The sequence below is a fragment of the Aethalodelphis obliquidens genome, unplaced genomic scaffold, assembly GCF_003676395.1.
Source record: "Aethalodelphis obliquidens isolate GAN/ISIS:26980383/991018 unplaced genomic scaffold, ASM367639v1 scaffold5, whole genome shotgun sequence".
In the NCBI taxonomy this organism is placed as follows: domain Eukaryota; kingdom Metazoa; phylum Chordata; class Mammalia; order Artiodactyla; family Delphinidae; genus Aethalodelphis; species Aethalodelphis obliquidens.
The window spans coordinates 23,178,215-23,190,516 of NW_020837949.1; the positions used below are offsets into that span (position 1 = coordinate 23,178,215).

Consider the following 12,302-nt stretch of genomic DNA (forward strand, 5'->3'; position numbering starts at 1 on the left):
CCCAGCGCGCCCTCCCTCCCCCACTCTGAGGCCTCTCCTCCTCCCCACCTGCTGCTCCCCAGCCTGAGCCCTGCCCCGCTCGGCCCTGCGAGCTCCGGGCCCCGCCTCCCACTGCCCCTGCCTTCGCTCCCCTCACCACATACTGATACTCTGTTCACCTGAGTCTCCCCACCAGGCTGTGCGCCCCTTGAGGGCGGGTCTGGGTCTTAGGTTCCTCTGCACACCCCGCCGTGCCTAGCCCAGGGTCTGGCCCCCAGCAGATGGTAACTCACAGTCACCGAGCTGAGCTGAACTGTCTCCTGACTCTTGTCACCCTCAACCCCAAAGCTTTCCCTCTGTACCATGGAGAGCAAGGTTCTTAGCTTTCTCAGATCAGTTGATGCAAGTTGCGAATCTCCCCAGGAAAATGCAATTTTGCCACAAGACCGGAGGTGAAGCTCCGCGTCCTGCCTTTGGCTCAGGCGCCTTCTTCTGGGGTATCTGAGCCCTAAAGACTCAGCGCTGCCCCAAAGCCCTCCCTTCCCCCCCCACAAGCCCTCAGCCCCGCTTCCCTCCCTCCCTGACTGGCGATGCGACCAGCTCCAGGCTCCTCTCTCACTCACCGTGGGGCTCCACACCGGGTCCCGAGACCTTGACTCCACTGGTGTCGACAGCGGGCTGCACATGGACGCGGGTGGGGAATTTGGGTACGGGGTGCCCGCCATACTTGATGGTAATGGTGTAGGTGCCGGGGAAGGCGGGGCTGTAGGTGATGTGGTAGGTGCCGTCGGCATTGTTGTGGATCAGCACCTCGGCCTTGACGCCGGCGTCCGACAGGATCTCGATGGTCAGCTCAGCCTCGCCCGCCTCCGAGCAGTCCACAGTGAAGGTGGCTGCCTCGCCAGCCTTGCCGCGCTCCAGGCCTGGACCACTGGCCCGCACCTTGCTCGGGTCGAACACGGGCCGGATGGTAGCCTTGAAGGGCGAGCCGGGGATGTGGGCTTCGGCAAACAGGATGTTGATGGTGTACTCGCCCGGCTCCGTGGGCAGGTAGCTGACAGCACACGAGCCATCGCCATTGTCCTGGCACTCGATCTTGGCCTCGCAGGGGCCCTCCACGGTCAGCCCCAGGCCACCCGTGCCCGCCCCCTTGGTGTCGATGGAGAAGGGCGCTGGCGTGCCTACCAGCCCGCCCTTGAGACCAGGGCCGTAAGCACAGACCTAAAAGAAGGAACAGGTGTGTGGATTACCTACACCTGACCTCGCCCACGAGGCCTTCGTGGCTCTCAGATCAGCTAAGCGCTTTCAATTGTAGCAGCTACCACAGGCTGAGTCCTTATAACAATTCCAGGCGAGGAAACGCAGGTAGAGAGATTAAATAATTTGTCGCAGCTGGTGGACCTGGGATTGAAGCCCAGGTCGGATCCAAGGCCAGGCTTTTAATAGCTGAGCTGTCTCGATATAAGCTTTTATATGTAGGATGGATAAACAACAAGGTTCTACTGTATAGCACAGAGCACTATATTCAATAACCTGTGACAGGGACTTCCCTGTCCATCCAGTGGTTAGGACACTGTGCTTCCACTGCAGGGGGCACAGGTTTGATCCCTGGTCGGGGACCTAAGATCCCACATGCTGCTCAGTGCAGCCAAAAAAAAAAAAAAAATCCTACGACCAACCATAATGGAAAAGAACATTAAAAAAAAGTATGTACATGCATGTATAACTGAATCACTTTGTTGTACAGCAGTAATGAACACAACATTATAAATCAACTATACTTCAATAAAAATACAAAAATCAAAACCAAAAAAACACTAAGCAGTCTCAAAGGCAGGTCCTGAGGTGGGGGACTGCCTCGGCCCTGGGTCCCCGGCTATGCTCACTCCAGGACGTAAGGCCCTCTGGCCTCTGCCCCTGTGACTTACCCATCTTCGCTAGAAGCCCCCAACTCCCAGCTCCCACCAGCCCCTATTTCCTCACCTTGGAGGGGTCAGGGGGCAGGACACCCTCCACGGAGAAGGGGCTGCCAGGCACCGGGTGACCATCGTAGGTGATATCCACCTTGTAGGGCCCCTCCTCAGGGGGCATGTAGCGCACAGCCTGGGCTTCAGCTCCACCCCCGGGCTCCAGCTTGCAGGGGATGGGTCGTCGGGAGGGTGAGGTCATCCGCACGTCCAGCTGGCCCTGACCGCCAGCCCCTCGTGTGTTCACAGAAAATGCCTGTTCTTGTCCCACAGCCACCTCTGTGTAGACGGCAAGGGACACTGTGAGCAGAGACTGCAACCCACTGCCCCCCCCCAGCTCTCCTCACTCCCAGGGCAGCTCTTGCCCCACTTACTGCTGTTGAGGCCTTGAACTTTGACTTTGCTGAGGTCCAGCGGGGGTGCCACATTCACCACAAAGGGGCTCTTGGGGACAGGGTCTCCACCATAGGTCACTGTCACTGCCATGTTGCCCTATTGGGTACAACAGGAGGTCAGAACTGGGTGGCTTGGCACAGCCTGGCGACATGCCTTTGGCCGATGTGGACCAGAGGCTCAGAGATCCACAGCGAGAGAGGATGGAAGGCAGGAAAGGGCAAGATCTGGGAGGCTACATGCAGAGCGGGCCCTGTGAGACTGAAGGAAGGAGACCCACGACCCCATAGCCGGGACGGGTGGAGCACGGAGGGGGCGGACACACCTGCTGCACGGCCGTGTACTTGACAGTGTAGGAGTAGTCGTGGTTGTCGATGATTTCAAAGTCTCGCACAGCTTCTCCCTTGGCAGCCCCGGCAAAGTGCACGTCCAGCTTGGCCTTGCCGGCTCCCTTGGTCAGCACCGTGAAGTGAGTGGGCTTCCCAACTTCCACACCTGGGGAGTCACCCCGAGATGGTGGTGAGGGGCTGGCGGCCACCCAGCCCCACCCCCACCCCAGCCCAGCCCCGACTCAGAAACCTACCTGTGCGGTTCAGCCCAGGGCCCTCAGCCTTGACCTTGCTGGCATCATGGGATGGGTCCACCTTGATATGGAAGGGGCTGGCAGGGATCTCCTGGAGGGAGAAAAAGCTTGGTCAGGGTGGACACGAGCAGTCTCTGAAAAAGTGCCCTTTGTTTCCTCTGAGGCACGCTGCCTACACATAGGAAGTGCGCAATCAGCGGCTATAGAATTGTCCCCAAACGACTGCCTCTTAAGCTGCTGACTGAGATGTGGGCCGGGGCAGGGTGGGGTGTGCAGCCACCCGTGACAACCAAAACCCAAGCGTAGGGTACCTGGTTGGCAAACAACACCATGATGGTGTAGCGGCCGGCCCCTGGAGGTGTGTACTTGACTGTGAAGGTGTCATTGTCATTCTTGATGATGTCAAAGTCGATGTCAGCCTCTGCAGGGCCCACCACGCCGGGGGCACACTTGATGCCAATGCTTACATCGCCTGAGGGGAGGCAGGCACGAGGCCATGAGCGGGGGGCTCAACGACCTCCTGCACTTGACCAGTCCCCCTACAGCTGGGACCAGGTGGAGGGTACCAGCGCCTCCCACCCAGACCCTGCCCGGCCCCGCCCAGCCCCGCCCCACTCCCTGGTCCTCAGGGCACCTTGCCCCGCCTCGCTGCAGTCCACCGTGAAGTAGGTGGGCTCATTAGCCTTGAGGCCTGTCTTCTCCACGCCAGGGCCGTACACCTTCACCCGCTCGGGGTGACTGCCCTCTCCCACGTTTACCTGTGGGGAAGAGTCGATGGTCAGCACGGTGCCCCTTCCTCAAGGTCTATCCCTTTCCCCAGCACTTCTGAGCCCAGCCTTAGCAGGACCAGTTTTAGCATCTTCGCAGGGGCCTTGAGGTGGGGAGCGATGACAGGGCCCAGGGACAGCCAACATCTCCTGCGTGAGGTTCCGCCCTCCCTCTGGGGCCCCTGGCAGTGGGCATGGGGCAGGGAGCAAAGGACATACCCGGAAGGGGCTCTTGGGGACGTTGACGCCTCCCCAGGAGATGATGATGGTGTGTTTAATAGGCTTGGTGGGCACGTAGGAGCAGCGGAAGGTACCATCGCCGTTGGGGATGACCTTGATGTCAATGGGGCAGCCCTCTGCGTCCTGTGGGCGTCACCCAAAGCAAGGTTCTTGGAGTGCCCCGGACTCCTAGAGCACCAGCGCCCTCTGCTGGCCGTGGGCCATCCTCCTTACCCACCGCCAACCCACTCACAGGCCCCGCCCAGCCACAGACCTCAGACCAGGACAGCCTAGTGCCACAAGCTCTGGTGGCCAGGGCGCACCCTGGGAACAGGGAGGCCAGGCTCTAGACCATCTGTGTGGCCTGGTCTCCCAGCCTAGGTCTCTGAAATGTGTTGTCAGGGGAAACGCTCAGCTAAATCAATGTTCCTAAAATTGAATAAATAACCTTTTAAAGAAGAAATCATCTTCTTGGACCCAAGAACATATTCATTAACCTCTAGGGGTCAGTGGACACCACTGTGAGAAACCAGTGTCTTACTCAGTCAAATCATCTTTCAATTGCAAATTATTAGTACAAAAATATACATTTGGTAAAATATGTTTTTAAGATTATCATCAATAAGAAAACACAAAACGTTAAATTTTTCATAGTTCTAATGGATCCGTGAGAATCAGTCCTGTGATGCCTGGAGGCCCCTTTCTCTAACTTGCCCCCCCATCCCCCAGGGTCCCTGCTACAGCGGCGAGGGGCACAGAGATGGGGCAACACCCCACCTGGGCATAGAGCTTCAGGTCTCCCTTGCCAGCAGCACGGGCATCAATGGTGAACTCTGCTGGCTTGTCCACGATGCAGCCAGTGGGCTCCAGGCCGGGCCCAAAGGCCTTCACCTGCGCAGGGGCAAGACCAGAGGGCTGTGTTGGGGACTGGAGGAGGGCCTGTTCACCTTGTCCCAGGCCCGCAGGAGCTGGGACCCCCACCTTGTCCGGGAAGCAGTCGGGTGGAGCTGGCTGGATGTGGGCAATGAAGGGCGAGTCTCGAATGTCCTCATCGTCGCAGATGACGTGCACGGCGTACTCCCCTGGTTCTGTGGGCCAGTACCGCACATCGCAGGAGCCATCTCCCTTGTCATCACACTCAATCTTGGCCTGTGAAGGGCCCTCAATGGAGAAGCCTAGATGAAAGATGGGGAGGGTCAGAGGGCACAAGAAGCAACTTGGATACTCAGGGAGGTCCCCGGGGCATCGCTCTCCCGGCGTCACCACCCTGATCACCCACGTCCCATCTCCCAGTCTCATCTCGACACTCGCTATCACTCCCACCTCCTGACCCCAGTCACCCCCCACTTCCCACCTGTCACCACCCCAGCCACTTACCCAGCGTCCCCACCTCCGTGCCAATGGCCTCCACCACAAAGTCGGCTGACTTGCCCACCTGGCCAGTTTCCAAGCCGGGACCCCAGGCCCGCACCTTCTGCACTCCTGCCTCTGGGCTCACCTGCACCTCAAAGGGGCTGGGCAAAGAGGGAGCTGGTGTCCATGCCGGGAGCTGCCCCCACCAGAGGTACTCGTCCCCCTCCCTTCCCTCAGAGTCCCAGGCGGCCCGCCTCCCTCTCCCACCCTCTGAGGGCCCAGACCTGGAGGCACGGGGGCCGCATGGTGCTTACCTGCGGGGAATGGCATAGCCGCCCCATGTGATGGTCACCACGTACTTGCCAGGCACCACGGGGTAGTACTCGCACTCGAACACACCGTCCCCAGCCTCCCGCACCTTCACCGGCTCCTCTGTGCCTTCTGAGGAGGTGTGGGAAGTGGGGGGTCAATGCTCTGCGAGTCCCAGCTGCTCAGTCCCCTCCGGGACCCCTGGGACCCAGGTCCAGCCTGAGGATACTGCTGCTGGTAGGCGCTGTGTAACAGCCCAGGGCAGCACACCGCGAGAGCAGCATTCCCAGCTTGCACGCTGGGAGACTGAGGCAGAGGCCAGACAATGTGCCTAAGGTCCCAGGGAGCCTCCGGTCAGCGTCTCTTTGGAGCGCCCCGGGGGGCCGTGGTGCTGACCATCACTGCCCTCAGGGGCTCAGAACCACTGGCTGTATTTCCCCCCTGTGCCCCGACTCCCACCACTGCCCCCTGGCACTCACTTGGTCCCTTGACTGTGACCTTGAGCTCCCCGCTGCCAGCACCCTTGGTGAACACCTTGAAGTCAGCCACCTCTTTGACACGCACGCCCTTGGGCTGCAGGCCCCGCCCAGAGGCGCGGCAGGCGTTGGGGTTACAGGCTGGGAGAGAGAAGAGAGGTGAGGCTGGGGGCGCCGAGGGGCCCTAGACAGAGCCTCAGCCCTCACCTCTCATCCCCCACCTCGCTGTGCACAGTCCTCCTGACGCCCCCCAGGCACAGGCCATGGCCTCATGCAACCCTCCCCCGTGCTCCCTGGTGCCCCCGACACAACCATGGCTGCCGAGACCATGCTGGGCAGGGAGCTGGCCACGGTGCCCCCAGCCCCCCTCATCAGGCTGCTCACAAGAAACCCTCCCCACCAGGCTCCTTGGAGTCAGTGTCGCTTGGGACACAGGCAGGGCAGAGCCTGAGCAGAGACTGGAGCAAAGAGAGACAGGGAAGGACCTTTCACCTACCCCAAGGCCACCCACCTAGAGCCATCTGAGCCTTCTCAGAGCCACCATAGCAGCTTTAGGAACTAAGTCATGCCACAAAACACTCAGCAACACCATGGAACAAGAGATATGCATATAACCGGAAGCCTGCCACAGATCCCAGGCAATGCATGAAAGTCAGCCTGCCACAGAACACTGCTAGTGGCAATGAACCCAGACTTTGCTACTGAACACAGGCCAAAGAACAGTGATCTCAGCCTGCCACGGAACCCATAAAATGGCATGGAACCCACGGGCTGCCACCAAACAAGCAACGACATATAATCCAGGCCTGCCACGGAACACAGACAATGGCAGAGAATCCGGGTACTGCCACAGAACAGGCAACGGCACGGAACCTGGAGCCTGCCACGGAACACAGGCAATGGCACGGAAAGGAGGTCTCATATCACGGAAATCATCAGGCAAGTGGCAAAGAAACTAGATCTGCCACAGAACATAGGCAAAGGCGCAGAACTTGGGGCCTGTCACAGAATGCCACAGAAGGGGGGGCGATTCCACACCGCTTGGGCCATGCCACACAGCACAGGTGAGGCCAGTCAGCTATGGCCATGCCCGGCCCCGCCTCCACTGGAGTGTACTAACGTGGCGCCACTCTCCTGGCCTGGTGGACGATGGGCACGGAGGGGGCGAGCGGCGGCAGGGGCTCTGAATGGCAAAGAGAGAACCAAGTGGGGGGTCACTGCTTGAGGGCCTGGCGTACAGGTGCTCACGTAAATGCCCCCCACCCACGTGGCCCTGTCGCTTCCCCCTCAACCCTTCCACAGTGGTCCCTGTCTGGTATCCTTCACTGCGGCCTCCTGAGCCTCCTTGGGGGCAGGGGATGGACAGACGAGCTCTCGAGAGGCCCACCCCTTGGCTTGCTCTTCTGCCCGTTTTAAGCCTTCAGATGGCTCCCCACCCGCCCCTGGAGGTAGTGCATCATTTCCCGTAAATCCTCAGACGCGGAATTCGGTGGCAACGCTCTCTGTGTCCTGGCGTCGGGGAGGGGATCATGCGGATGGGTGGAGGGCCTTTACCTTCTGCCACGTGGACAGGGAAAGGGCTGCGGGTGATGGGGGCACCGGCGAAGGCCACGTGCACCGTGTGGGGTCCCTCCATCACAGGCCTGTACGTGCAGCGGAACGTGCTGTCGCCCTTGTCCTCCAGGGCCACCTCCACTGTGTCTCGCCGGCCCTGCGGGTCCACGATCACCACGGCAACATCACCAGTGCCGGCCCCTGTTGCGACAATGGCCATCAGCCCTCATTCTGCTTGGGGCTCCCTCACCCTGAGACCACTGCCCTCTGGCTGGGACTCTGCCCCAGGCCCCCATGCGTACGCCCCACGCCCAGTCAGGGGGTGCCGGGTGTAAGGGGGCCGTCCTCACCCGCGGTGTAGATGTCAAAGTAGGTGGGTTTGTTGGCCACGTTGCCCACGGGCTCCAGGCCAGGACCACGGGCTGACACCTTGTTGGCATCCCCCAGGGCCATGCCCACGTTCACCTCGAAGGGGCTGCGTTCGATGTTCTGGCCAGCAAAGAGCACGGTCACCTGGGGGTCAGAGGCCAAAGGTAAGCTTTTAGAGAAGAGCAGCTCTGAGAGGGGGTGGAGGAGCAGAGCAGAGCCAAGGAGGGTGGGAGGCGGGTGGCCGGTGCACGGGGGTGGGGCGGGGTGCGAGCTGAGACAGGGGTCCATTCAGCAGAGCCAAGGATGTGAATGGAATGGGGAAGACGGGGGTGGGGGGGGGCCTATAGGGAGATACCTTGTGCAAGCCGGCGACCTTGGGCACGTAGGAGACAGCGTAGGTGCGGTGCTTGTCGTTGTTGGGAACCACCTTTGCCTATTGGGAAGGGAAAAGATTGGCAGTTAGAGCCCCTCCTGAGCCCACAGCTCCTGCAGCCCCCATGGTGAGGCGTCCCCCATCTCCAGCATAGAGGGTAGTTCTGGCAGCCATCTCCAGGCCACTCCAGTTGTTGGCCTGCGGTCCCTGTCCAACCCCCAATGGCCTCTCCATACCTCCTCGGTGTGGCCCTCGGGGTCCTCAATGTAGACCAGCACCTCGCCCACGCCAGCATCCACTGTCTGCACGGTGAAGTGCGCGGGCTGCAGCACGGTGTTGCCCTGGGGCTCAATGCCTGAGGGGCGGAAGGCAGAGCCAGAGAGTTTAGGGAGATCCATCCTAGCCTGTGCCCAGCTGCCCGGGGAGGGCTGTTAGGGCTCAGTACATACCAGGTCCGTAGGCAATGGCCTTCTTGGGGTTCAGCTGCTTGGAGCGAACAGGGGCACCAGGTTTGAGTTTGGCCTTGGGGAACTGGGACAGGTAGGTCATGACAGAATGCTCATCCACGTTGGGGTCCACAATCTCCTCGGGAGCAATCACCTGCCATGAGGAGGAAGGATGTTAGAGGATGCCCTCCTTAGCCAGGAACCCCGGTTCTCACCCACATCCTGACCAGGTACCCTTATAGACCCAACTCCACCCTTGGCCCTCTGGCCCCTTTACTCTCCCACCGCCCCGTCTGCCAGTGTACCTGGGGCACCCCGAGCCAGTCATCCGCCTGCTGCATGGCCTCCCGGGCGTTCTCCACAGGCTGGTTAGGGTCCCAGGCCTCCCAGTCAGGACAGAGGCCTGGATAGATGGCGGAGGGAGGCGATGACTAGGGGAAGCAGTCAGCCAGCATACAGAGCATTTGCTCATCCAACACCCTCACGGGCTGTGGGTTCACACTCCCTCCCATGCAGCCCTAGGCCCCTGATCAGCCAGGTTCCTGCTGACCCCCGATGTTATAGCCCATCAGCTGGGATGCCCATCGCTGTTTAGAGGCACGGCAGCCCTTCCAAGCACCAACAATGAGGGCTTTCTGCCCCGGCTGACGCAGCCTGGCACCAGCCCTGCCAGCCGGCCTCCTGCCTACCAGGCCCCAGCACCGACCCTGAACACCAAACCCCTGTGAGGGCATCCCTCGCAGACCTCTCCTGCCTCATCCCAGCTGCCTCCGGGTGGGCAGTCCCCATCCCACACATGCTTCTGACCCATCTCCTCGAAGGCCTCCTCACAGCTGCCCTGAAGTCCTAAGTCTCCAGGCACTTCCCACAACAGCCTCAGAGCATAAGACTCTCTCTCCTCCCTGACTCCCCCCTTGGGGAAATGGAGGCATTGAAGGGCCTGTTTGGAGAGGATGAGTTCTTCTCTCCAGCCACCCAGAACCCAGCCCTTCTAATGGGAGGAATGCTGAGGCGGCCACAGGTCGCTCCTGGGAAGGGGTGCAGGGGTTAGGGTGTGCTTGGTCCAAGCCAGAGCTGGAGGAGGAGGGTGCTGCTCACTGGCGGGGAGGGGGCCCGCTCAAAGGCTGGAATCCATGACTGGCCAGAACAGCTGAGCTCACTGCTGGCAGCCGCACCAGCCGTGGGCAATGGCTCAGCAGCTGGGAATGCTTCCCAGGCGGCCAGTGCCCCCGCCTCCCACTCCCTGCTCCCCAGCTGACCCCAGGCTGAGGGAGGATTCGCCCAAGGGGACATGGCTCCCCAGAGGCAGAGCTGACCGATAGGGGTGGAGAAGACCTATCTTCTCAGGAGATGAGGGTCAGAAAGGAAGCCGCACGAGGGGTACGGCTCTCGCCTGTGATGCCTCAGTCTTCTCATGGGCCCTCAGCTGCCCCCACCTGAGCAGGCCAGGGCCTACATCGACAGAGGGCAGGGCTGGGTCACCTGCCAGTGGGCAGTGTCACATCAGCCTCAGCCCACATCATCCTGGGCTTCAACCCCTTCTCAACGCTGTCCCAGGGGCTCACAAAGAACAGCCTTCTCTGGGTCTAAGTCCTGGCCTTCTTTGGAAAGCCAGAGTCCCACCACATTTGCTTTCTGCTGGCTGAGCAGAAATGACACCCATGTGGCAAAGTAGGAAGCAGGGAGTTGAGGCCCTGGGCTCTGGTTCAGTTCTGCCACAGATAAGCTGTGTGATCTTGGACAAGTCACTGGCCTTTTCTGAACCCCAGTGTCCTGGCCTGTAAACCCTTTTCCTGCCACTGCAGGATCTGGCAACTCATCAGGAAGGGTCTAACTCCAGCAGTGATTCTCAGCTGGGGCAGGGGGTCCCGATCCCCCAACCCTGGGACATGTGTTCTGACAAACACAAGCCTCGGCATCACCAGCTCATCCCAGCCCCCCTTCCGGGCTCAAGGATCCATGGTGTGCCGCCGGCCCACTTACCAGGGGCACAATTGTCCACCAGGGCGCCCAGAGCTTTGCCATCCTGCCAGTCACGGTTGAAGTTGGTGATGGGCAGCTGGGGCACCTTGTTCTGGATCCAGCCGAGTAGACGCTGCTTGGGTGTCTGCTTTCGGGCATCCTCATCATCCTCATCCTCCCACATGGGCATGGAGATGGAGTAATGCAGGATCAGTGTCCAGATCAGGCCCAGGATCAGCTTCAGGTTCCCATCTACGATAGCCTTGCTGTCTGCGGAGCGGAGAGGCGATCTGGGCTCGGGAGGGCTCCACTTCTAGCACGGTGCCCTCCCCTCCCCCGCCCAGGTCCTGAGGCTGCTGCTTGAGCGCTGGGTCAGGACCTACTCCTTCTCTGACTACCAAATTTTCCATCCTGTGAGGCCCGGCCCTTGATGGACCCCTCCTCTCCCTTCAGAATGAGGCTGCCTCCCAATGTGTTCCTTCAGCGTGTAGTTTCACCTCTTGCACGGCACTTGTGCGAGCCTCCTAGCAGGCTATAGGCATCCATGCAGTTATGCAAGATTGTAAGGCTCTCGGGGGCAGACACTGTTTTGTTTCGTTTCCTTTCTTTTTCTTTTTTTAAACAGTTTTAATGAGGTACGCTTGATGTACAATAAACTACTTATTAGAAAGTACAACTGGATAAGTTTTGACACGTATATACCCACAAAGCCATCACCACAAATCAAAATAATAAACATATCCACCCCTCCTCAAAGTTTCCTTTCCTTTGTGATCCATCATTCCTGCCCCTCCTGGTCTCTCCTTCCCAGGCAACGACTGACCTGCTCTTGGTCGCTATAGATTAGTTTGCATTTTCTAGAGTTTTCTATGAATAGAATCATACAGTATATACTTCTTTTGTCTGCCTTCTTTCCCTCTAGATACTGTATCTCATGTCTACTCGGAGCCTAGAACTTAGTAGAATCTCAATAAATACTGGTTGAATGAATGAATATTTTAAAAACTGAAGTTGGAGAGGAATGGGACCAACCTGGTTCCAGCCAAATTCTACTCTGAACGCTATAAAAGGTTTTAGGAACAAAGTTCTTGGAGGAGGGGGTGGGTACAGTGCACATTCTGTTAAGGCTTGAAAATCGTGTTTTCAAATGATAGGGACCAGTAAGATTTCACAAGAGCCGGGGGGAATGTTACCCATGTGGACTCAAGTCCACATGGGGGCAGCCGAGGCTCTCGACCCATCCCCTCCTTTGAGGAATACTATGGACCAGAACTGGTACCCCAAGATTTGGGGGGCCTAGTTCCCTTTTAACAGCCAGAGAGAAATATCCAGGAGCCAGGAGTGGCCTGGAGTATAGATCATTGGAAACCAGCTTACTTGTAAAGGACAATGCAGGCCTGAAATCAATCAGCTTCCCGGAGCACTGCTTTTAGGAGGTTGGGAGGGGGTGGGAGAATCAGCCTTGTTTACTGGTGTTGCCCAAGAGATGGGAAAGGGTGGGGCTGAAGGTGCCCCCTTACGTATCTTTTCCTGCCCCCCACCAGATCTTGGG

General features: G+C 59.3%; 1 protein-coding gene across 1 annotated transcript in view; it reads right to left on the reverse strand.

The window, feature by feature from the left end:
* Positions 1 to 12,302, reverse strand: part of FLNC (filamin C) — a 28,032-nt gene that overhangs the window by 12,101 nt on the left and 3,629 nt on the right. Inside the window, exons 2-21 of the mRNA XM_027102002.1 lie at positions 10,772 to 11,020; positions 9,094 to 9,191; positions 8,792 to 8,942; positions 8,579 to 8,697; positions 8,325 to 8,402; positions 7,951 to 8,113; positions 7,601 to 7,801; positions 6,050 to 6,187; positions 5,576 to 5,702; positions 5,286 to 5,422; positions 4,890 to 5,083; positions 4,686 to 4,799; positions 3,909 to 4,052; positions 3,557 to 3,680; positions 3,234 to 3,394; positions 2,923 to 3,013; positions 2,665 to 2,834; positions 2,321 to 2,438; positions 1,963 to 2,225; positions 603 to 1,200 (exon numbers count right to left, since the gene is read on the reverse strand). Of these exons, the coding sequence (XP_026957803.1) occupies positions 603 to 1,200; positions 1,963 to 2,225; positions 2,321 to 2,438; positions 2,665 to 2,834; positions 2,923 to 3,013; positions 3,234 to 3,394; positions 3,557 to 3,680; positions 3,909 to 4,052; positions 4,686 to 4,799; positions 4,890 to 5,083; positions 5,286 to 5,422; positions 5,576 to 5,702; positions 6,050 to 6,187; positions 7,601 to 7,801; positions 7,951 to 8,113; positions 8,325 to 8,402; positions 8,579 to 8,697; positions 8,792 to 8,942; positions 9,094 to 9,191; positions 10,772 to 11,020 (3,438 nt within the window). The remainder of the gene's footprint in view (positions 1 to 602; positions 1,201 to 1,962; positions 2,226 to 2,320; positions 2,439 to 2,664; positions 2,835 to 2,922; positions 3,014 to 3,233; positions 3,395 to 3,556; positions 3,681 to 3,908; positions 4,053 to 4,685; positions 4,800 to 4,889; positions 5,084 to 5,285; positions 5,423 to 5,575; positions 5,703 to 6,049; positions 6,188 to 7,600; positions 7,802 to 7,950; positions 8,114 to 8,324; positions 8,403 to 8,578; positions 8,698 to 8,791; positions 8,943 to 9,093; positions 9,192 to 10,771; positions 11,021 to 12,302) is intronic.